Raw genomic sequence first — 26,435 nt, 5'->3', positions numbered from 1 at the left:
CGTCTACCTTCTCCCTTCTCCCTGCTATTGGTGTTTCCCCTTTATCCTGTTGTTTCCTTTTTTATACTGTGTCGTGGTCTGCTCTGTGTCCTAGCTTCTTTTTTATGGGATATTGCCCGCCACAATGCCAGAAGGCCACTCGAGGTGGGGGCTACACAAAGAAAACAAAAGCAGAACAACCAGCCCCTTGGATTGAAAAAAGACAAATGTAAAAAGTTGTCTCTTCACAGAACAAAAAGGGCTGGGAGAGGTTAACTGGTGTGCTTCGAGACAACAGTGCCTCCACCCATATTTTTGGTAGACTGCCGACCAAGGCTAACGAGCTCAACCCACCCGAGTTTGAAATCAGTTGTCCTTCTCCTGGGCAGATTGCCGATCAAGGCTAAAGAGTACTACCCACCCTGGTTTGAGACCAGAGTTGTCCTTCTCCTGGGGAGACTGCCGGCTAAGGCTAACGAGTACCACTCACCTGGGTTTGAAGTCAGAGTTATCCTTCTCTGGGGCAGACTGCCGGCCAAGGCTAACAAGTACCATCCACCCGGGTTTTAAATCAGAATTGTCCTTCTCCAGGACAGACTGCCTGCCAATGCTAACGAGTACCACCCACCCGGGTTTGAAATCAGATTTGTCCTTCTCCTGGGGAGACTGCCTGCCAATGCTAACGAGTACCACCCATCCGGGTTTGAGATCAGAGTTGTCCTTCTCCTGGGGAGACTGCCTGCCAATGCTAACGAGTACCACCCACCCGGGTTTGAAATCAGAGTTGTCCTTCTCCTGGGGAGACTGCCGGCTAAGGCTAACAAGTACCACCCATCCGGGTTTGAAATCAGATTTGTCCTTCTCCTGGGGAGACTGCCTGCCAATGCTAACGAGTACCACCCATCCGGGTTTGAGATCAGAGTTGTCCTTCTCCTGGGGAGACTGCCTGCCAATGCTAACGAGTACCACCCACCCGGGTTTGAAATCAGAGTTGTCCTTCTCCAGGACAGACTGCCGGCCAAGGCTAACAAGTACCATCCACCCGGGTTTGAGATCAGAGTTGTCCTTCTCCTGGGGAGACTGCCGGCTAAGGCTAACAAGTACCACCCATCCGGGTTTGAGATCAGAGTTGTCTTTCTCCTGGGGAGACTGCCGGCTAAGGCTAACGAGTACCACTCACCCGGGTTTGAAGTCAGAGTTGTCATTCTCTGGGGCAGACTGCCGGCCAAGGCTAACAAGTACCCCCCACCCGGGTTTGAGATCAGAGTTGTCCTTCTCCTGGGCAGACTGCCGGCCAAGGCAAACGAGTTCCACCTACCCAGAGCATGGTTTTCCACGAGTCTTGATCATGCATTAAAAATAGTAACCATCTGAATACAGTATACAGGCAACAAGTATTTTTACCCTGCACTCACAAAGCGAAAAGCAAGACTAGGCATTTGGTTGCGTACATAGGTGTGGCGTGAGTGTGGAGTACGTACGTGTGATGTGCGTGTCTGCATTTTTAAAATTCGTTTTCTCAGCAACCATTGGTCAGATTGAAATGAAATTTTACCATGGGAGCGCCTCTGCCTGTATAATTTTTTTTATTAACAATTATGACGTCACAGGTCACGTGGTTCAGATGCCATCTTGGAAAAACGTTGCACCTCTATATCTCCAAAACCGCTCAATGGAAAAAAAATGAAATATGGCTCATTGTCAAGTACTCCCGATAGGGAATAACACATATCAATGATGACGTTATCAGTGCCTTCATTATGATGTCATAATTTGACAAGTACAACACTTTTTTTTCTTTTTTTTTGTATACATAATTGAGGCTCGTGAAAGAGCTAACATATATCACACAAACAAATCAAACAGACAAACAAAGTATATAAAAATGGGAGCGGTAGACAAGATGGGGAGAAAAGGGGAAGCACATAAACACAACATTTGTGAGGGACATCGGGAATGTGTGGGAGGGAGAGGGCTTGGGGGGAGGCAGCGTGGGAAGGGGGTGGGGGTGGGAGAAGTATAAACACAAGGACACCAAGGACTTCCAGGAAAGAAGTTGGTATTTCAAAAAAGAGGATTTGGGGTGAAATAAGCGGGGGTAGAAAAGATCAACGTTTTGGATGGTTGAAGATAAGAGATGGTGGTGAACAGCTGTTTTAAATACCTGGAGGGAGGAGTGGGTTGAAGGGAGTGGGGGAGTTTGTTCCAGAGGTGGGAGAAAACAGGAATGAAAGAGTGAAGGTGAGCAGAGAGTCTTGATTTTGGCAGTTTAACCATAAGAGGGTTGCAGGCAGATCTTGTGCGACCTTTAAGAATATTTGGGGGACAGAGCCCAGAGAGAGCTGGAGGAGCATTTGATCTGATTTGATCATTTGAGGAGCATTTGAGCACTTGATCTGATCAGTAGAACATTTTTTTTCCCCTCTGCAACTATTAGTCCAATGGGCACGAAATGATGACCATATGAGCACCTCCTCCTGTTTAATTTTTAATGGTAATTATGACATCATAGGTCACGTGGTACAGGCACCATCTTGGAAAAATCGAAAAACTTTGCACCCCGATGTCTCCGAAACGGCTCCATGGAAAATATTGAAACATGGCTCATTCTCAAGTACTCCCCATGGAAAATAAGATATTTTAATGATGATGTCATCAGTACCTTAATTATGACGTCATAATTCGACAAGTAAAAAAACTTTATTCGATCACTATGAATATTTTTTCTTTGCAATTGTTATCCGATTGACACATTTTTCATCATTGGAGCGCCTCCACCTGTATAATTTTAGTGATAATTATGACATCATATGTCACGTTGTACAGGTGTCTTATTGGAAAAACTTCGCACTTCCATATCTCTGAAACCGCTCCATGAAAGAAAATTAAACATGGCTCATTCTCAAGTACTCCCTATGGATAATAAGATATGTTAATGATGATGTCATCGGTGCCATTGTTATGACGTCATCATTCGACGAGTATAACGCTTCATCCGATCAGTATGAATTTTGTTTCTCTGCAACTGTTGGACTGATGGACATAAATTTTTCACCATATGAACGCCACCACCTGCAGAATATTTTAATGATAATTATGACGTCATAGGTCATGTGGTACAGGGGCCATCTTGGAAAACCGAAAACGCTGCACCTCTATATCTCCAAAACCACTCCATGGAAAATATTGACACGTGGCTCATTATAAAGAACTCCATGTGGGGAATAGGTGCTGTTAACGATGACGTCATTGGTGCCATAATTATGACGTCATAATTCGACAGGGACAATGCTTAGTCTGATCAGTTTGAAATGTATTGAGCGTGATCTATGCAACAAGAATAGAAATTATATTTATAAATAAACAAGAATATAAATATACAACAAGAAAATTTATATTAGAGAATATAAAGTTATGATGCCATTGCTCACGTGGTCTGGCAGCTATATTGGATCAAAGAAAAAAAACCCTTCAAGAACAGAAGAGTTGGCTCGCACCAAGTTGACTGCGCAGGGTAAATATTCTATGAGTACAATCTAGTTTACATATGAAACAGCACTGAACATCAGGCAAAGGTTCACTTTGCAATCTATACAATTACACATTATGTACCATTTATACCATTGAATGTGAGAACGCTGAATAACTGAATAAATATGAGAACCTCTTGACATACCAAACAACACAAGAATGTTTTGCACACCTGTCTGTCCCTTGTGTCGAATCTCGCGCAGTGAGGCGCATTGCACAGCACAAGGAACTGGTGAAAGAAATGGCACAAAAGAACACTCAAAACTTCCTGTCTTTGACCCAGATTCATCAAATTGTTTGGAGCAGATTTTGGACATCTGCAGTCTGCAATGATGGTTATGTTGGACATGTGAAAGGGATAGCACAAAGGAAGAAGAAAATGCAAACTTTTTTTTTTTTTTTAAGTATAATGGTGATAGAGATGGAGAGGATGTTCAATGATGTTCAAAGCAGAGCAATTGGGCAGAAACTACCGAGTGTATTCGAAACAGGCAATTGAGAAAAAAGGCACAAGGGTTACGTCACACGAAGAATGTTTGTGCTTTTGGGAAAATATTTTGTGTCATTTGCAGGCAACAACCATTATTCAAAGAAAGATGTAGGGATGGTTTCACATGATTATCTCTTGTGACCATCTCTACCTTGTTTACATACTTGTTGGCAAATCATCACTTCATCCTTTTACATTTTAAAAATGTTTTTCGTTATAACTTGCTATATCCGTATGGAGAGTGTTTCGGCAAATGTATACATGGGACATGTAGTGGAGGATGAAAGTTGGCAGTGATTACGTATGTACGCATCATTGTAGTCAATCGATATTTTTTCCCTGATAATTTTCGCTGTTTTAATTTTTCTAATGTCGATTTTGGTATTTAAGAAGTCTTACCCCAACAACGTAATCCATATAATGACCACATTCTTATAATGAACCTAATATCTATGATGTAATTAATTTACAAATGTCAAACATCAGCAAAGGTCACATGGCTTTCTTGAATCCCCTTGCCTATTACTACAATGAATCATCATATATATACAATGAATACAATGAATTGTATTCAATTCATGAATCAATATATATATTGATATATATTGATATATTGATATATATCAATATATATACAATGAATCAATATATATATTGTTGCGTATCTCCCGAAGCCCATCTACGTTAAAAAGGGGGGGTTGAACCCCTTTTTCCCCTCGGGTCTTCATGTCCACGAGGCCGAGTCGCCACCCCCACAGCGAACGTGGAAAAGGGCATCGGGTCGACGCCGCACGTACCTTTGGTACCCACGCTGCCACGGGAACGGGGACCGGACCTCGCACAAGCCACGCTAATAGAGTACGCCCGAGCGGTGTGCGTATCACGTGACTCGTGCCGTTACCTTTTATTGAACCCAATTCGAGCGGTTCTGTTCATGCGATGCTAAGCCAATTGGGAAATGACAGGAACGGTCAAATAAGAGGAAGAACACGGTTTATTTATATTGTACAATAATCAGGATAAAGGAAAGGGGACACAGAGCAGATGCTAAACAGTTTTAACTTAATTCCCAGACAAAGGGCCCACTCACTCACACAGGGAAAAAGAAGGAAGGAAGTTCGTGCGCAAATGCGCCTTGCCGTCGGTCGCTCCGGGACAGCTCGCCCGGCGTGGCCCTCTGGTGTTCATGGCACGTATGCTTGGAAACGCAGGCAGGAGGAGATCGCGCGTCTGTGGCCCGGAATGGGTCATCTCCACACAGCGCGATTAATACAGCAGCAGAGCGCAGGGCACAGGGCACAGGGAGAGTTCGTGTACAGAGGGCTATAACAAGTAAGGCTCTCACAGGGGCTCCGACTTGTCTCGACTTGTCACAGGGGCTCCGACTGATTCTCGACTTTCACAGGGGCTCCGACTCAACCCGACTCTCACAAGGGCTCCGACTCAACTCGACTCTCACAGGGGCTCCAACTTAACTGAGGCAGGGGGCCCGGGGCATGGTTTTATGGCTCCGCCCTGGCCTTACCCGAATGTTCCATGCCCCTCCTCCCGTCGCCGTGGTGAGCCACTCCCCTCAAGTTCTGATTGGCGGCTCGTTGCTTACCGGCCACTCCCCCTGCAACTCCTCCCCTTCGGCCTTGATAGACTTGTTCCAGGCCGAGCACATGGCATCCTAGCCCAATTGAGGCCTACTCACTGGCCTGCTCAATGCAAAACTAACACAGGAAAGGAGACTACGCTTACATTTACGAATAAATAACTGAACTACCGCGAGGCTACATGTTGTGGTGCATCTACCTATGAGGGGGGGGGGGGGGTCATCCTTTATTCTCAAAACCACAACACTACACCCCTCTCTCACCAGACCCATCCCGAGTCGACCCCAACAATGGAACTTGGCATGCAAATTTAACATTACTTTTAAATGTGACACATAGGTGTGGTTCCCCATAGCATTTACTCTGACCCATGTGTGCAACATTTTTAGCACTAGATATGTCCCTCCTATTGCATTGAGCAGCTATCTAACAGATTCACACCCACAACTACCCGAGTATTTTCGGAATTTCAAACTACACACAGAGCCGGTGGGCAACATTCTTATATTTACATTGCACGGAACTTAAACTTTATTTACAATGCTATGACCCAGGACCTGTACTTTAGGAAGAGAAAATTGGAGGGGAGAAAGAACACACAACACTAATAAATGGCACTTGCTGCTTGCATCTTGCTTCTTGCTTCTTCTGTGTGCGGCTAACAAAACCAGCTGGCCCTGACCGGCATACAGGCCATTTGAAGCATCAGGGCCATCTAAACTTGCACATCTTCGTCATCCCAAGCACACAATAGCAAAATTATGCACACTTTCTTTTTATTTTTCATTGCCAGCAGGGCCACTCTCGTGTGGTCCAACTGCGTGGCATCAGTCCCACTCAAACAAGTGGTCTGAAGTTGCAAGGTGATTTTGCAGCAAGATGCTGCACAGCAGAGGTGCAAGGCTACAAGGCTTGTGGTCCTTGAGTATGACCAGGGTGCAGCAAGGTGGTTTGTGACAGCAAAAATGCTGCACAGGTCGACTGCACAGATGTAGCAAAGGTGCAGCAAAAGGACTGGCAGCAATGTGCTGCACAGTTTGGCTGCACAGGTGAAACAAGGGTGCAGAATGGATGCTGCTCAGGTGCGATGCTGCTGCACAGTTCAGCCTCCAAAATGGTCCTGGGGCGGGGAGGGAAGACAAGGCACAACAAGCAAGTGGAAAACACACAGTGGCACATGAAAAACAAGGTGACCAGGCACCCCCATGCCTGGTGCGGTGCGAGGGACGTGGAAGAGCGAGCAGAGCAGGCCCGTCCCAACCGTCCGTACCCCCCACCGTTGGCTACACTACCCTAGCCCCCGTTGTATTTACAATCCGTCTCTACGTCTTGTCTCCCATATCCCCCTCTGTCTCCAAATTCGTCTCCCAATCCCTCCCAGGAAGGAAGGGGTGGCACAAACACAATGTCTCACTTATGTCATGATGCGTCTTACCACTCAAACAGTCCACAGAGCCTCGGTGTGGAGCTAGTCCTCCTTGGTGACTGGCTGTGGATGGTGCGAAGGGATTTCTCATCCTAAACACTCCACTGACATTTACTCATTTAAACTACCCGGGGTCGTACCCTGCCAATCGGCCTCTTTAATCTATGTTGTTCTAAGAACCCGAATTTGCATTGCCCACACTGTGGGTGCCCTCCGAATTTGGGTCTCACTCCCACAAATTTTCACGCTGTGCCCTCGCACAATTTTGGGGCTGGGTCATGTGGCCCTACCAGCAGGTCTAACTAACTGCGCACCTCCGCCACTGAAGCCGCAACCCGAGCTTACCTGCTCCTCGCGACTACCGAACTGGGTAAGGCCCTCCCTGGCACTTACCCCCTCTATGCCCACCTTGGCATCGGGCAACCCGGGTCCTCTCTTGGAATCCTCGGGCCCCACTCAACAACTACCCTAACGGGCTCCCAGAGCCTACCTACGGCCTCACCTGGCCGACAAACTACCAGTGGCGGAGTGCCTCAATAACCATAAACACTAATTAAGCCACACGCCCTGCCATTCCACAGACTACAGCACCCAACAAAGCACTACTTTCTACGACCCGCACCACAGGTTTCAATATCCATACTATTTACTTATGCCCTCTACCTGGCTTTACACTACCCCCCCAGACTTTCGTGAATGGGTTCCACTCCCCCCATTCACTCCTTCGCATCATGAATTCCACACCAACTACTTCCACAGAGGGGGAGGGGGAGGGGAGAAGAGGGGGGAGGGGAGAAGAGGGGAGGGGGAGGAGGAGAGAAGAGGGGGGGGATGGGGAGGGGGAGGAGGAGGGGGGAGGGGGGGAGGGGGAGGGGAGAAGAGGGGGAGGGGGAGGAGGAGAGGAGAGAAGAGGGGGGGTTGGGAGGGGGAGGAGGAGGGGGAGGGGGAGGAGTAAGGGGGAAGGGGAGGGGAGGGGGTAGGGGGGAGGAGAGGGGAGGGGGTAGGGGGGAAAGGGAGGGCCATGGGGGGAAGGGAGGGGGAGGGGAGGGGGAGGAGAGGGGGAGGGGGAGGGGGGAGGGGGGAGTGGAGGGGGGAGTGGAGGGGGGAGTGTAGGGGGAGGGGGGAGGAGGAGGGGGAGGGGGAGGAGGGGGAGGGGGAGGGAGAGGGGGGAGGGAGAGGGGGGAGGGAGAAATGGGGGAGGGGGAGGGGAGGTGAGGGGGAGGGGGAGGGGAGGTGATGTGAGGGGGAGGGGGAGGGGGAGGGAGAAGGGGGGAGGTGAGGGGGAGGGGGGAGGGAGAAGGGGGGAGGGGGAGGGGGAGGGGGGAGGGAGAAGGGGGGGAGGGGGAGGGGGGAGGGAGAAAGGGGGAGGGGGAGGGGAGGGGAGGGGGAGGGGGAGTCAAGTCGGAAGTCATTGTCGTCAATTGAATGTCGCATTTATTTTTTATTCCCTGTCAAATGGCATTGGTCCCGCATTCCGAACCCGGAAGTCGGAAGTCATTGTCGGCAAAGTTGAAAAATTATCGTTACAAAATACGCTGATGACGTCATAATTTTAAAACCCGAAGGTTTTTTAAACATTTAAGGTGTGCTGTCGTTGCTCTGGGACGTACTGATTCCAAATATGAAGTTGAAAAATTAACGTTCCGAAATACGCTGTTGACGTCATAATTTTAAAACGCGACGTTTTTTTTTTTAAGTTGAGATTTTATTCGAATTCGAATTCCATTAAATTTCAACTGTTGGAAACAATAATTATTTCAATTTCCAACAGTTGAAATAATTATTGTTTCCAACAGTTGAAATTTTATGGAATTTGAATTCGAATAAAATCTCAACAACCGTTTATTCGTTCTTGGCGCTAAAAAATGGCGCGCATTTTGTCATTATGTGCGACTTTACGTCACTCCTACGGACGTGAAAACATTTGTTTTCCTTAAAATATATATTTAAAATAAATACAATAGTACATAAATTAACAATAAAAGTAGCTAAAAAACAATTTAAAATACAATAAAAAGCACATTAAAAAAATATAAATATGTACGTATAGTATACTGTAAGTACGCGCATCCGCGGGATCAGAAAGGGGCAATAGCGCCGCCACAAACTACACCATGGAATTGCAGCTGGTGCGGTTTTTTAAACCATTGATATTAAAATACAGAGTAGCCTATAACCACCAGGATTTTATGCTGATTCCGAATCTGTGTCTAAAACTTTTCTCCGATGTGTAGTTCTTGAGTTATAAGCGGACATCCAGACAGACACACACACACACACACACACACACACACACACACACACACACACACACACACACACACACACACACACACACACACACACACACACTCCTCCTTTATATATATATATATATATATATACATATATATATATATATATATACATATATACAGTGGAACCTTGACTTATGAGTTTAATTCGTTCTGTGACCGAGCTCGTAACTCAAATTGCTCGTTTCTCAAATCAAATTTCCCCATTAAAATGCATTGAAATGCTATTAATCCGTTCCAGCCCGCCAAAAACCACACCAATTTTTTTTTAAATATACAGTATATATAAAAATATCTCGCGCTTTATATTTCACCTGTATGCAGCATACAAGTTGGCAGGATGGCCTGGACTGGAGATACGCACACTTGACTCTAAAGTCTAAACTGTCCAGCCTGGGTTTGAATCCCGACCCAGCTATAACCTGTCATGGGTGAATCACAGGCAGGGTGATTCATCAATGTGTGTACCGCTAAACTGGGCGCCCCGTTTGCGTCCCATTAGTTGTTGGATGTTAAGGATCTCACCGTGTTTTCCACAAAGAGAAGGCGAGCTATCGCCGGCACTCTGAACAAGTTGTGGCCTGGCATGCTCTTCTCCTCTGCCGTTATATACGTCCTCCTCGGCACCTCGCTCATGTTTTTCGACGATTGCATGTTTTATATCCAAGCACAAGTTTTATATAAAACATGACGATTGCGTGTTTTATATCCACAAGTTGTGGCCTGGCATGCTCTTCTCCTCTGCCGTTATATACGTCCTCCTCGACACCTCGCTCATGTTTTTCGACGATTGCGTGTTTTATATCCAAGCACATCATCGTCTTCTTCTTCTCAGTACCGTGTTTTCCACAAAGAGAAGGCGAGCTATCGCCGGCACTCTGAACAAGTTGTGGCCTGGCATGCTCTTCTCCTCTGCCGTTATATACGTCCTCCTCGGCACCTCGCTCATGTTTTTCGACGATTGCGTGTTTTATATCCAAGCACAAGTTTTATATAAAACACGACGATTGCGTGTTTTATATCCACAAGTTGTGGCCTGGCATGCTCTTCTCCTCTGCCGTTATATACGTCCTCCTCGACACCTCGCTCATGTTTTTCAACGATTGCGTGTTTTATATCCAAGCACATCATCCTCTTCTTCTTCTCAGTACCGTGTTTTCCACAAAGAGAAGGCGAGCTATCGCCGGCACTCTGAACAAGTTGACGGCAGAGATACTGTACTTGCACGGCAAGATAACCACGTGACCAGAACCCACCTGGTGGCGTAAACTCAAAATAACCAACATGCGAAAACAAAAATGCAGCGCTATACGGCAGAGATACTGTACTTGCACGGCAAGATAACCACGTGACCGGAACCCACCTGGTGGCGTAAACTCAAAATAACCAACATGCGAAAACAAAAATGCAGCGCTATACGGCAGAGATACTATACTTGCACGGCAAGATAACCACGTGACCGGAACCCAGCTGGTGGCGTAAACTCAAAATAACCAACACGTGAAAACAAAAATGCAGCGCTATACGGCAGAGATACTGTACTTGCACGGCAAGATAACCACGTGACCGGGTGGCGAAAGCTCGTAACTCAGATCTCGGCTCGCATCTCAAAGCAATAAACCGCCCGAGCGACGGCTCGTATCTCGAAAAACTCGTAAGTTGGGGCACTCGTAAGTCAAGGTTCCACTGTATATATATATATATACATATATATATATATATATACATATATATATATATACGTATATATATATATATACATATATATATATATATGTATATATATATATATATATATATATATATATGTATATATATATATATATATATATATATATATATATATATGTATATATATATATATATATATATATATATATATATATATATATGTATATATATATATATATATATATATATATATATATATATATATATATATATATATATATATATATATATCTATATATATATATATATATATATATATATATATATATATATATATGTCGGGCATAAGGTTTTTTACACCATATACCCCATGTGACTTAGGTCACATGGCATGTTGACTGCTGTATATATTAAATAATGTGGATAACTCTTGCTCGCTTTAAACCAGCCTTGAGTAGATTACTGGTTGGGACACGCAATCGCCTCGGTATGTGTGACCGCAGGCCATGGCACGAAGGCTCCTGACCACATTGTTTAATGCATTTAATAAGATTGCTTGCTTCTTCACTGTATTGGAATTAAGCCTGTTATATATCTCACATAGTTTCAATGTATTTTGCTGTCCATTATGCCTTTTGCTTTAGAAATGCTGATGATTACTCTTGCAAAGTTCATGCTTTGGTCAAACTGCCCTTGGAGATAACTTTTACAATCCCTGTCCTTGTAAGAGCCAGGGCCTGGTAAACATCTGCCAAGGGGAGATAAGAACTCAAAGAATGTTGCAATAACAGTCTTCCCCTTCCCCTATACTATTCCCTGGCACAGCACTTCAAGAGGATAGGACAAGGGTTGTGTTTGAAATTGCTTAGCTTGCAGAAATTAGCGGAGATTGCTATCTCACTTTGGCTGTATATAAGACACGCCTGTTGCTGAGTTTCTTTAGTGTGTGGCTCGAACTTGCACTGGTTACGTGATAAGCTCTACATTTCGGACATACTCCGCAATTGTGTTTTGTTTGATTCTTATTAAACCACTGTTGCTACAACTCATCTCTTCTTTCCTATAAAGTGAAAACCGACCCACAGATGGTGTCAGAAGTGGGATACATCCAGCCACAGGTTCGAGGAGGGCTCCTCGGGACGGGAAGGGGGAGGCTGGCGCCAGCAACAATTGTCAGAGGTAAGAATATTTGCACACCTAAATTGAAAAGCCTCTTCCCCTCCCTTGGATGTGGCGGACCTCCATCGACTGTGCCTGAGCGTGTATCCCGAACCAAATTTAAGCGAAGCACCAGTGGGTTAACGAATCAAGCAAGAAGGGCGCCCGAGGGTAATGGGTAATAAGGATTCCGGGGGAAAGAGGATAGTGAGGACCGGGTGGCATCCCGATCCAAGAACTACCCAGGAGGGATCAGCCTAAAAAGGAAGATGGGAAATTAACTAGGAAAAGAGGGAGAACCCCTAAAGAATACCCCGGCATATTATATGAAAAGGAAGCATGGATATGCTTCCGTGCAACCGGGGAAAGCTTGGGCTGAGTTAACCAAGGATCTGAGTAATCCTTGGCCGTAAGAAGGGTCATTTACATTAGACAAGTTAGAAGCGCTATATGGGGCGTTAGACGCCTTGGATAAGAAAAATGAGGGCGCTCCTTGCACAATCAGGTCAGAAATTGATGGTAGTTCAGATGAACTCTGAGGTTCGGAATAACTCCAAAAAGGAAGAGCAGTTGATGGTAGCTCGGATGAACTCCGAAAAGGAAGAGCAGTTCATGGTAGCTCGGATGAACTCCGAAAAGGAAGAGCGCAGGTACCAGGTAAGAGAAGCCTGGCAGGCAGGAGAAGTGCTGAAACTTCAAGGGCAGAGGAAGCAAGCAGATAAAGCACAGGAAAACAGAAATCCAGGTAGAAACAAACAGGTCAGGTGAACCTGAAGAGAAAATAAATAGGCTCACAGCAAGGGGCCAGGTAAAAGCACAGGTAGGAAGGATTGGAGTGGTTCTTGAAATATTGAAAATTGAAGCATTAAAGCTGTAGTATTGAAGCTACATAGTCAGGTTCACTATGTCAATAAATTATATTTCGTTCAAAATCATGGTAGATTAGCAAACCTATACATTTTTGGAAAGGTTATAGCATAAGGAAACTAAAAATCAATGTTTACATTTGGAGAGATACCTGTATGGCGGCCATTTTGGATTTTCAAAATGGCCACTGTAAAATACATATTTTGTTCTATTTCTGCCTCTAATTACCCTAAAAACTTTTTAAAATATACTAAACCTATATTTTCAGGGACAAGGAATCCAATGAAAGTATCAAATTAGTGCTATGGGGAATGGTAAGACACGAATCAAAGGTTTTGAATTGCAAAATACTGTCTTTATATTCGCGATAAGTTGCATAATCAAATACATGTTATCATTTTGTACAGGCAGTTAATAACATCAAAATGTGTCACAATAATTCATATCACCAAACATACACAGGCAGTCAGCAAAATCATATATACACATGCAGTCAGTATAACTTCACATCTACACAGGCAGTCAATGACAAAATATACACAGGCAGTCAATGACATCAAACATACACGATTACAGAATATGCCATTTAGAGTTCGTCATCACTGTCCTGTGTGTCGTATCCGACAATATAGTCCGCATCGTTTTCACAGTCCGTTCCACACAAGCAAAGGTCGGTCAAATTGATTGGCAAATCGAATTGGTCGAATGGTCGATCGAATCGAATTCGATGAATCGAATCGAATCGATCGAATTGGTCGAATGGTTGAATGGTCGATCGAAACGATTGGTCGAATGGTCGAATTGGTCGAATGGAATTGGTCGATTGGTCGAATTGGTCGAACCGAATTGGTCGGAATTGGCAAATGTAAACATTGATTTTCAGATTTTCCATGTAATAACGTTTCCAAAAATGTATAGGTTTGCTAATCTACCATGATTTTGAACGAAAAAACATAGTGAACCTGACTATACAAGGACAGAGGACAATTAAGGGAATAGTCAAGCAAGCGAACCAGCGACAGATGCCGCTGGTTCAGGATCAAGACCACATGGTAGGGGAGGTAGTTACCAGATGCCTACCCTCCCAAGACCTGGGCCCTGTCCCCGGGCTCCAGGCACCACCCTCCCTGCCCCACCCTTTTCACCCCAATTCACCCTTTCCACCCCGTCCTCAAATCCCCTTTCCTTTGAATGGTGTGAGACGTAACATGAATGAATGGGGATTGTTGAACAAGATTGTACAAAGAGACGCGTGTGCATGAATTTATGCTGTAATGTATGTGGTTAGTGACAAGTTGGTCGGATAGGCGTTGTACACGACTCACTCAGGTCGTTGTGCTGTGATTTTTACGACTGTTAACAACGCTGGGTGTGCGCTGTGGTTTGAAATGCGAGCCAAAGTGTCAGTACAAAGTGTCAGTCACGTAGTATGAAGAATGTATAAGGGAACGAATGATTCGAAATACGTTGCATCGGTGGGCATGGGAGTGACGGTTGAGGTTATATAATCGCGCAACGTCTGAAAGACTCACTGGTATATAATTATGAATGAATGAATGAATGTATGTAGGGAGCTGTAATGCCCCTCCCCCTTTTGTATATCCTTGCTGCTTTACCAATTACCAAGTATAACCAATTATATGTTTTGTTTTGACTGACTGCTGTACTCCTTTTATAATACTTGGTTCTTTCTTGTGCATTGAGGATGTGTAATATCCTAATAAGGAGTTCTTTTCCTGTGAGCTCTGGTTTGTGTGGGCACAATCTCTAGTTCCCCTTCCCTGGCCTTGGAGGCAACTCTTATCTCTTTGCCTTTCTCCTGACTTTGCCAATATCCTGCAAGTTGACAGTTTTATGAGTGTCCACTCCCTTTGTACTTTCCCAAGCAAGCTTTCTATACAGAAAGTTGTAAACATGTTGCCACATATTGCTGACCATCTCCTTATCTGTGCTAACCCATGAGTGGCCTTGGATGAACTTCCTTTAATTACTGAACAACAGGATGGGACTATGGTGGGAGGACCAATGAGCCCATTCTGTCTCTGTATCTTGTGAGCTAACCCCACCCCTGGTCTTTCTTATATAAAGCAATGTTTAATTGAATTATTTCAGAGCATCTTGTTGTAGTGTTGGTCATTCCATGTGAACCTTCCAGCAACACCTGCTCCCGCAAGCTTGTGTAATCGAGTTCTAATAAATATATCCGTTGCTCCTTTCCTCTGAGTCTTCTGAGTCCCAAGTTCTGGTGGAAGATGGGAAAGTCAACAACTGGTGGCAGCGGTGGGATCAGTCTGTGCAGTCCGGGACGCGGTCCCAGGCAAGTGAGTGGTGAGAGACCAGCTGGCAATTGATCCGGGTCAGGTGAGCTGTGGTTTTCTTTTGTTTTTCATTTTTAGCCTGGGGGTCAGTCCAAATTGTAACCCACTCTCTCTTGCTCAGTTGCCGTTTGTTCCGTTCCCTGCTCAGACCTGATCCTCGAACCTAAATTTAATTACGGACCGCTTGGGTCCCGGAGCAACTGACTGTTTATGGACTCGTCAGGGTAACGTTACGTAAGGGAAAGTGCCCCACGTTGGGCGCCTGTGGGTAAGGAGTAATAAATCTCGGGGTTGTGAGGGTAAGGAAAGGGCGGCGTCCCGATCCGAGCCCTACCCGGGAGACTTTGGAATTATAAGGAAGTTAGAAGTATTACACGGGCGTAGGACGCCAGGAAAGTGCAGTGAGGGTAGGATAGACGGCTGAGTAGGCGGGCGATCCTCTCAGGAGAGTAGGTAGCGCGGCTGTAATGCGAGACGGGCGATCCTCACGGGTACAAGGCTGCGAGCCCCTCAGAGTTAGGTAGTCGGCTGTGCCGCGAGGCGGGAGATCCTCACGAGTACAAGGCTACGTCGGTAAACTAAATTTTCCTAGGATGGGTAACAGTATGGGTAATAAGACAGTAAAGGCAGGTGAACCGCTTAGAAATACCCCAGCATTTTTCATGTTTCGGAGGTATGGCTATGATGCTGTGAGACCAGGGAAGTCATGGGTTGCGCTGACGAAGGATTTAGGAGAACCGTGGCCCGAAGGAGGGTCTTTTGCGCTGGAAAAATTGGACGTGTTGTATGAGACATTAGAAAAGTTTGAACAGGCCACGAAACACTTCCCGCCGGACTATTGGAAAGTCTTTGGCTGGTGGAAGGAAGAAGCGATGAAGCGACACGCAAAGTCGAAACAGGCCAGCTTGGCTGGTGAGGTAACAAAACTTAAGGGTCTGAGGAAACAGGCGAATAAGGTGCAGGATGAAGCGCTTAAGGAAATAGAAAAGCAGGCCAACGCGCGACTGATGTCGCTCGTTGAAAACCCAGACCCCGCGGGAGGGGAGGTAGCGACCAATCTACCCTCCCCAGCCCCAGACCTAAGCCCTGTCCCGGGGTTTCAGGCACCACCTATCCTTTCTGCGCCCCCGCCACCACCTCCCTATAACCCCGCTACCATCGCGCCCCAGATACCCCAGAACCACCCGAGCCAGGGAAGGCCGTTTGCCCAACTCGGGGCTAACGGGATAGATGACGGGACCGACATTGCAGGGTTCCCGCCACCGATAGGACAGGACGGGTTATACCCCTCGCTGGTAGGTTGTAATGGGAACGAGACCCCCCGAACCACCGGAATGTCTAGTTTATACCCTCCACTGAAGAAAAGTTCTGGATTAACAGAGGGAGGAAAATTGTGCCCCTTACAAGTTATCGGAATTGATGCTCAAGGTCATGGGGTTCGAGAAAGGGTACCATGGAAAGAATCCGCTCTAACAGTAATGCGGGAAAGGATCCAACATTTGCTTATCGAGGACCCAAGACAGATAGCTCCGACTATAGCGAACTGGATCACATGCGACCATGGCGATTGTGATTTTCGAGATATAACCCATATGGGCACTTCTGTGCTCCCACCTAAGGTATGGGATAAGGCTAGGCAAAGAGCACAGTGGCCGATGGTAGACCCAAGGGCGATGGGTGCAAACCAGATAACAGTAGCACAATGGGATGAACTAAAGGTCCGGCTGCTAGAGGCTATTGAGCAGGCGCTGTTGCCAGCAGGAGGTCCGGATTGGGGAAAAATTGGGGCCATAAAACAAAAGACAGGAGAATCAATTGGGGATTACCGGGAAAGGTTGGAAAGAGCCATCGCGCGTTGGGGAGGACTGGGCCCGATGCTGTTGGCCGAACTACCCAACCCATTGGTAAACCAATATTTAATAGAGGGGCTTCGGCCAGCATTAAAGAAACAGGTACAGTTAGTCCTTTTCGGCTGGAAAGGAATGACAACCAATGAATTATGCGACAAACTGGAACAATGCCCGGGCTCCTCCTTAGAGGAGAAGAAGGATATTAAGGAGGAAATATTGCAAATGTTTGTCCAGGAGAAACGGGCTCAATTTAATCAAGGTAAAAGGGGGGATCAGAGTCAGAACTACCTACGTGAACAGTGCCAGAAGTGGGGGCCTGTCCGGGGTTATGAGGACCTTGGGAGGAGCGGTTTGCCTTTCTATAGGGGCCAATTCCCTAACGGAGAGTGGATCCACCGCGAAGGTAACCTATGCGAAGGTTGTACTGCTGAGGACTTAGGACTAATTAATATGGACGAAATAAAACAGCAATGGACAATACCACCCCCTCTTCCCCCTCCTCCTCAAAACCCTCAAACTTGGACTGTGCAAGGGCCCCCTCCCCAAAATTGGTATCCACCAAGACCCCTTCTCCAAACCCCTGGACCACCCCCCAATAGTGGGATGCAGAACGGACCAAGGGGGAACTGGGCCCCGCCTCGGGGCCCGCCGCAGTGGCAACCAGTAAACCAGTCACATTGGGGGCCGCCAGAACGCCGGCAGGGCGGAAGGGGCGCTGTAGAGGGACGACCTATGCCCTCCGCACCACCGGTTCCGCAGGAACCGTGCCATTATTGCAAGCAGATGGGACACTGGATACGTGATTGCCCAAAGGCTCGTAAGGGGTTTCAGCCCCAATACAATAGAGGGGCCTATTGACGGGACGCTGGCGGGTCGCCCAAGGAGTGTCCTCTCTTGACCATGACACCGGTAGAGGAACCGACCTTGATGTTGGACGTGGAGGGAAGACAATTAGAATTTCTCGTAGATACGGGTGCGACTCGCAGCACAATTAACAGGGGGCAATTGCCCTCTTTGCGCCCTACGGCAAGGAACGTTCAAATACTGGGTGTTTCGGGTTTACCCCAAGCGCTTCCTATTTCGGAGGAAGTGCGAGTAACATGCGGCCCGCTGGAAGCTAAACATGCGTTCTTGATGACTACTACCGCCCCGACAAATTTGTTGGGACGGGACCTGTTGTGCCGATTGGGCTGTCAAATCTCATGTACAGAGGAGGGAGTTTTCGTAGACGTCGCGGAATCTAAACGCGACTTGGTAATGACGGCATTGTCTCGGCCCGGCCCCACCGTGTATTGGTGGCACATGGAAAAAGGGGCTCTGGCTACCTGGACGCATATCATAGATAATGTGTGTTTGGACAGTTCAGTTCTGCGAGATTGGCTACAACTGCACCAAATTTCGATAAAAACTTTAAAAGATAATCCACCCCATTGCACTGCGTACTATGATTCAACGGGCGACAACGAGAATTATCGAGAAAAGGTTAAGGAAAAGCTGGGCGAGCGCACGCCTCTACATTTATCACGGATATGGATCGGCCGTGAGGGAATAGGAATCGAGGCAGTCCTAACCTCGAGTCAGCGTGCGTTGACCCAATACCCCGAAGGAGCGGCCGCCCATGTTACCCTCACTACTGCCAAGGGGTGGCCGCCGGAAAGTGTAGGTTGGATGGTGGGGAGGTTACGAGAAGTCCCCTTACAAGGTTATCGGAGTAAGAGAGGCCGCTAGACGTTGAAACGGCTCCAAAATGGCGAAGGGTTCTCAATTGACTTTAAGACACAACGGAGGGATGGAGTGTTCGAAGCAACAGAGTTGCCTCCTAAGGGCACCTATGCCATGAGGGCAGTGCTGACGGACCCGGGTGAGTCAGATTACCTCCTAGCGGAGGTGCCAGACAATTTATGGCCAAAGAGCGACGGTGAGGTTGGACGGATGCGAGACGCCAAACCTCTAGTGATAGCAGTGCAGCCGGGGATGCGCTTGCCAAATGTAAAACAGTATAAGCTACGTCCTGAGGCCGACGTAGGCATAGCACCAGTAATTCAATCCCTAGTGGAACAGAAGATTATCGTGGAAACTAACAGCCCATGTAATACACCAATTTTGCCAGTAAAAAAGCCGTCAAAGGACAAATGGAGGTTTGTACAGGATTTAAGGGAGGTGAACAAGGTGATACAGGGCATACACCCACTAGTTCCAAACGGAGAAACCCTCATGATGTCAATCCCGCCGGACGCAACCTACTTTACAGTTATCGACCTTTGTTCTGCGTTTTTCTCTGTGCCCATCGCACCTGAGTCACAATACTTGTTCGCTTTCACCCATAGGGGGCGCCAGTATACTTGGACAGTACTACCTCAGGGGTTTTCAGATAGCCCCACTCTGTTTTCCCGGGCGCTACACCGCGACCTGGCAGATGTGGAATTGAAGGGAGGGTCAGTGTTGCTGCAATACGTTGACGATTTGTTGATTTGCTCCCCTTCAAAGGAGGCGTGCGAAATGGATTCCTTGGCCCTATTAAAGGCCTTGGCGGCCAAAGGCCACAAAGTAGGCAGACCAAAACTTCAGTTTGTGCGGCAGGTTGTAACTTACTTGGGACACGCCATTTCGCACGGAAAACGAGAATTGGATGCTGGACGGGTGACCGCTATTATGGAGCTGCTTCGCCCTCGCTCACAATGGCAAATGCTGCGCTTCCTAGGTATGACGGGATATTGCCGCACTTGGATACTTGATTTTGCGCTGCTGGCTAAGCCACTATACGAGGCAACCAAATCAACCGCCTCGATCGAATTGGTATGGACGGATGAATTGAGGCGATGTTTTGACGGGCTGAAAAAGGCGCTGGTCACGGCACCGTCATTAGGACTCCCGGATTATGCGAAACCATTTACCCTTTACACTCACGCCGTGGGAGGTTTCGCCCAGTCAGTTTTGACACAGACCCATGGGGATAAGGAGCGACCGGTAGCCTACTTTAGTAAAAAGTTAGACCCGGTCGAACAAGGGTTTCCGGTGTGCCTGCAAGCCGTGGCAGCGGCCAGGTACGCAGTAGAAAGAACAGCGGACATCGTTATGGGACACCCAGTAAAGCTACGGGTACCGCATTGCGTCACTTCGCTGTTGTTACAGCGAAGCACACAGCATTTGTCTAACACTAGATTAATGCAATACGAATCCGCACTGATCACTGCAGCCAACATCACGATCGAACGTTGCACGACACTCAACCCAGCCTCACTGATGCCCACCCCTGAGGAGGGCGAACCCCATGTGTGCGCCGATGTGGTGCAGCTAGTCTCCACGGTGCGATCGGATTTAAAGGACAATCCCTTAGAATACCCCGACTGTACATATTATGTCGATGGATCAGCTAGGCGCGCATGGGACGGATCCCTGTTGTCCGGGTACGCCGTGTGCTCGGATAGCGAAACGGTAGAAAGCGGGCGTCTTCCACCTACATTTTCCGCACAGCAGGCGGAGCTGTGCGCCTTGACCAGAGCGTGCAGCTTGGCGGAAGGCCTCGCCGTCAACATTTACACAGATTCGGCCTACGCTCACGGCGTAGTCCACGATAAAGGGGCCATCTGGAAGATGAGAGGTTTTCTCACATCTGCCGGTTCAGTAATAAAGAATGGCGCGTTGGTAGAAGGGCTCCTCCGAAGCATTTTACTTCCCCGCGCTATCGCGGTAATTAAGTGTCGTGGCCACCAAAGGGCGGACACTGACGTTGCCCGGGGCAATGCAAGGGCGGACGAGGCGGCAGGAAAGGCCGCCAACCAACAGATTGAACGCAACATGCCGATGGTGACACGAGCACAGAAGACAGCCGCACAGATCGCTGACATACCGACTGCGGGACCACCCGCCACACCAACTAAGGACGATATCATAAATTTGCAAAACGCTGCACCGACGGCCGAACACGAGGACTGGCTCAAGCGAGGGGCAACACGCCTGGGGCCAGGGGAAATATGGACCCTTGAGGGGAAACCTATAGCACCCCAGGCCTTACTGCCTTGGCTGGCACGCATGGCTCATCAGAATGGTCATGTGTGCCAGAGGGGGGTGATGGGACAGATAAACTACACTTGGGCAGCGCCAGGACTGTCACGGATTGTATCCGAAGTGTGCCGATCGTGTGTGGTCTGCCAGCAACACAATAGAGGGGCGCCACCGAGACATGCACATGACGGGGGACGGCCCCCGCCTAGTGGGCCGTTCGCAACTATCGAGTTCGATTTTACAGAATTGGAACCAAGCATGTCGTTTCGCTATGTGTTGGTGATCGTAGATACGTTCACTAAATGGGTCGAAGCATACCCATGCGTCAAGTCCGATGCTCCGACAGTAGTGAAGCGCCTCGTGCGGGATTTTATGTGCAGATTTGGCATTCCCCAGATAATTTCGTCAGATCAAGGGGGCCATTTCACGGCGCAGGTGGTTAAGGGCATCCTAAAGGCGTTGGGCATTAAACAATCCTTCCATTGCGTTTACCACCCACAGTCCTCGGGACTTGTGGAACGAACGAATAAGACTTTAAAGAATAAACTAGCGAAACTTTGCGCAGACCCGGGCTTGAGGTGGCCAGAGGCTCTCCCGCTGGCATTGATGAGCATTCGTTCCACCCCGGGTCGCACTACGGGCCTTTCCCCCCACGAAATATTAATGGGACGACCTATGAGCTTGCCCGTTTCAGCACCAACAGACATGTCCACCCTTGCTTTGCCAGTAATGGATGACATGCTTTTGAGATTTTGCATAGGCTTGTCCAATGTGGCACGCAGCATTCATGCTCGAGTACGAGAGGCGCTGCCTGAACCAATAGGCCACGCCATCCACGACTTCCAGGCCGGCGACTGGGTGCTCGTAAAGCACTTCACCCGCAAGGCTGCTTTGGAGCCACGGTGGAAGGGACCATTCCAGGTGCTACTGGTCACACCGACGGCAGTCTTCTGTGAGGGTAAACCTTCGTGGATCCACGCCACCCATTGTAAGTTGTCCATCCCCGCACCACAAGCCACACAAGACACCACACCTCACACTGCTGAAGACAATGCACCATCTAGGGCACCACAGTCTCCTAAGGGCGGCGATGACGGTCATGATGATGGGAATGCTGGGGAACTGCCGAAAACCCCCTGCCCAAGATAGGCTTTTAAACTTTGAACTATCGAGAAAGGACCTCCCCAAGTACCCAGGACCCGACAACTACTCAGCATTTCCCCTTTACCCCGTCAAGTATATAACGGCTCGCTGGGGAGACAAAATAGCGGTGAATTGCTGTAACTTGGAAACGAGCTTTAAGTGGTTATCTGTAAGATGGGTGGAAGCTATAGTGGTACACAATAACACACCACAGGCACGCATGACAAGAACACGCCTAGTCCTGACTAAGGTTAGGAAAGTGGAAAATGGAACATATGGGGACATAAGCAGCCGATATGCCCCAGGATATCGATGGGGCAAGGGCATCGAGAATACTACCCTCATGTTGCATTATACCCCCATTGGCCCGGATACAACAATGATTCTTGAATGTGGAATATGGCCCCCTCGCACGACAATCCCAAATGGAACTGCATCTTACCTTCGACCTAGTTGCGCCGCTTACGTCATTAAAACCCCGCCTGCCCAGAAAGTAAGAAGGAAACCAGAGGAGAACACATACTGGAAGGTCGCACGGCATATGGCCACATTACAGAATAGGACACGGTGTTGGATGTGTATGCACCTTCCCCGCACCAGCACAGCAGGAATACCAATGGTAGCGTTACCCCTATCACTCAATGATTTGTGCTCAAAGCCACTAGACACCAAATGCCTTAGTACAACCCTGACAAGCCAAGGTTCTGACGGAACCGCGTGTAAACGAGTTTTCCAGTACTCGCCCCCCATCCAACCCCGACACTTTGAGGAACGTCCGGCGCCGGTTTGGGTTAAGCCGGCTATGGGGGCCCTCTGCTTTGAAGGAAAGGGCCAAATAACGGTAGGCAAATCTGTGTGTAGAGATACCCTCCTCGCGGACCCTAGGGAAGGGAAACACATGCTGTTAGTTAATGTTACGAGTTCGCCCTTACATAATCTCACGCACCTCCAGTTGGCTTGGGAAGGGGAAAACGGAACAAACACTATCGCAGACCTTCGCTCTTGCATGATCACTCATTTAGTGGCTCCACACGGGACCATGTTTGTATGCGGGAACAAAGCTTACCCGTATTTACCTGATAATTGGGGAGGAAGTTGCTATTTAGGATCAGTTTTCCCAGAAATGGAAATGCGACAACACTTGTATAATACCCCTGCACTCATAAGGACACCACGAAGCACCTATTGGAACGACGACGGCACCACCACCTTACATGGCGCCGATTGGGAGAAGGCCATTAGTTTCTTTTTCCCATGGGCTGGGACGGTCATGAGCAGTTACCGCATTGACAAAATTGCGTTAATCTTAGAAAGTGTGGCCAACGCCACCGCTACAGCACACGACGAAATGTTGGACACAGTTGTCCACCTGCGTACAATGGTTATGCAAAATAGGGTTGCGTTAGATATGCTACTGGCAGAACGAGGAGGGGTATGTGGGATAATTGAGGGTAAATGTTGCACTTTTATTCCTGACCCCTCACAGGGCGTCAGTGCTGCTATTATAAGGTTAAGGGAAAGCGCTCATACATTGACAAGGGATCGAATGGATCGGGAAGCCTCCCACCAGTGGCTTACCGACTGGTTCAAAGGGTGGACAGGCACGATTGTAAAGTGGGTACTAACCGCCTTGGCAATAGTCCTTGGAATTGTGGTTTGTTGTGTGATAATCAAGGCTTTAGTCCTTGCGTGTGTGAGAAAGTTTTCCACAGGATGGACACTGAAGACGACAACAGAAAAGGCCATGGTGATGCTCGAAAAGCTGACCGCGGGTCCAGATGACACACTGGCCGTCGACGTGACTGCAGACCGCGGATCCTGGAACGACGACCCGAACGAGCCACTGGGCCGCGACAATGAGATCTCCGCTTCCGAAGATTGTTCTTCCATTGTTGATATTACCGATAATGATGTCGATTACACTTTTGCGGACCTCAAAGCATTTCAGGCTGCCAGGAGGCCATTTACTCTGGGCCCCAACACGTCACATGCAGACGTCAACGCGTTCCTAAGGGACTCCTCTCGTTTCTTCTCGATGTGCAAGGCCGTGACTATTGGTGGCCACCAACGCCGCAAGCCTACGCCACCTGAGAATAGTGTTGTTACTGATGATGTTACCAGTGATGATGGGGGCCACATGCAAGGGCCCCCGACTGATGTTTATGTTTCAATGCAGGCTTTGCCTCTTTATGTTTCACGAGCTCACCTTTATGTCTCACAAGCCCACAGTGAGTCAAACGCCACTGACCCAGTCCGGGATTTGGACCCAGCTGCAAACCCAAGCCCGGATGGAGAGGAACTCGATCGTGGAGATACTCTGAGTTCCGAATCTGATTGTTTTGGAGATTCGCCCGTGGATAACAGCGATGCAAGCAGCATCGCCTCGGGCGATCTCGACTTTGACCCAAAGGAAGTTTCTCTCCCACCTTTGGACCGTTATGCTTTATTTCATGGCCATAGGTTTGAGCCACCTGATACTGACGATGTTGTGTCTTCCCCAGATCACCAGCATGTAAGAGACCTCATGAACATGAATATCGATTGAGCGCTGGAGATCTACAAGGATTTCACCTGGGGAAGCCTGGGCGAGCTCCAGTCAGGGGGGAGTCCGGCTGCACCTCTGTGGGCAAAGGGTGGGTCGGAGATCTTCCTGGGTGTGGACCCCGGTGGAACCAGATGTCTTCGTTGTGGATTTGGCGCGCTATTCGATCTTCATGCCTCTACGGTCTCACCTCATACACCCATCTACACCTGACTTACATCATACATCCACTTACACCCACTTGCACCCACACACCCGCGGATCATCCTGCTGAGTGCGATGTGCGGTACTGGGTACGGGACATGCTCACTGGGCTGCATTCGCGCGGTACGTTACGTTTAGTGAATCCTTTACACTGTTTCTCCCACCTCTCTTGGTGGATTTTGTGTGCCATTTGATCATCCTGTTTTTACGGACTTACATTGCATACTCACATACAGACGCGAATCATCCTACTGAGTGTGTGTGGTGCTTTGGTACGGGACATATTAACTGGGCTGCCTTCGCGTGTTATGTTGAATGACTTTCCTGATTGGTTTTGTTTCTGCTTTGTTTGAAATAAAGGCCTTCGATTGGCTCGTAGATAACTTTGTATCTTAGATCCAAAAGGGCGGTATGTAGGGAGCTGTAATGCCCCTCCCCCTTTTGTATATCCTTGCTGCTTTACCAATTACCAAGTATAACCAATTATATGTTTTGTTTTGACTGACTGCTGTACTCCTTTTATAATACTTGGTTCTTTCTTGTGCATTGAGGATGTGTAATATCCTAATAAGGAGTTCTTTTCCTGTGAGCTCTGGTTTGTGTGGGCACAATCTCTAGTTCCCCTTCCCTGGCCTTGGAGGCAACTCTTATCTCTTTGCCTTTCTCCTGACTTTGCCAATATCCTGCAAGTTGACAGTTTTATGAGTGTCCACTCCCTTTGTACTTTCCCAAGCAAGCTTTCTATACAGAAAGTTGTAAACATGTTGCCACATATTGCTGACCATCTCCTTATCTGTGCTAACCCATGAGTGGCCTTGGATGAACTTCCTTTAATTACTGAACAACAGGATGGGACTATGGTGGGAGGACCAATGAGCCCATTCTGTCTCTGTATCTTGTGAGCTAACCCCACCCCTGGTCTTTCTTATATAAAGCAATGTTTAATTGAATTATTTCAGAGCATCTTGTTGTAGTGTTGGTCATTCCATGTGAACCTTCCAGCAACACCTGCTCCCGCAAGCTTGTGTAATCGAGTTCTAATAAATATATCCGTTGCTCCTTTCCTCTGAGTCTTCTGAGTCCCAAGTTCTAAGTCTCGATCCAACATGTATATCTGGATATTAAAACTTGTATGGAAGCACGAAAGTGCGCACTGGATCAAAGACGGCATGACGTCATCGCGTTGAATTGCTTGCGTCAGGCTCATTGGCGATCTCATATTTGTATTTAAATCGAATTTTTTTGGTTAGACAGTAGGTTTCTGTCAGTATGATTGTGGTGTTCAGCTGTCGGTATTGGTGTGGCTTGTGCCGTGTGGATGAGGTGCATGATGCATCTCGGAGATGCGTCGGCGCGGAG

General features: G+C 47.7%; 1 protein-coding gene across 3 annotated transcripts in view; it reads left to right on the top strand.

Annotated features, from left to right (window-relative positions):
• LOC137435666 (uncharacterized) overlaps positions 1–26,139 on the top strand; it is a 123,327-nt gene extending 97,188 nt beyond the window's left edge. The window contains exons 2-3 of one of the 3 annotated variants that reach the window (XR_013624481.1): positions 3,423–3,493; positions 3,714–4,513. Coding sequence is in view for 2 of the 3 variants with exons in the window: in XM_078784073.1 (XP_078640199.1) it covers positions 22,239–24,875 (2,637 nt within the window). In the remaining variant the exon portion in view is untranslated. Of the gene's footprint in view, positions 1–3,422; positions 3,494–3,713; positions 4,514–12,057; positions 12,169–21,969 lie in introns of those variants that run through there. The other 2 variants (XM_078784073.1, XM_078784074.1) reach the window with 2 other exon arrangements.
• The last annotated feature ends 296 nt before the right edge of the window (positions 26,140–26,435 follow it).

The sequence above is a fragment of the Myxine glutinosa genome, chromosome 9 (genome assembly GCF_964187855.1).
Source record: "Myxine glutinosa chromosome 9, kmMyxGlut1.1, whole genome shotgun sequence".
Taxonomy (NCBI): Eukaryota; Metazoa; Chordata; class Myxini; order Myxiniformes; family Myxinidae; genus Myxine; species Myxine glutinosa.
This window is presented reverse-complemented; position numbering and strand designations above follow the sequence as displayed.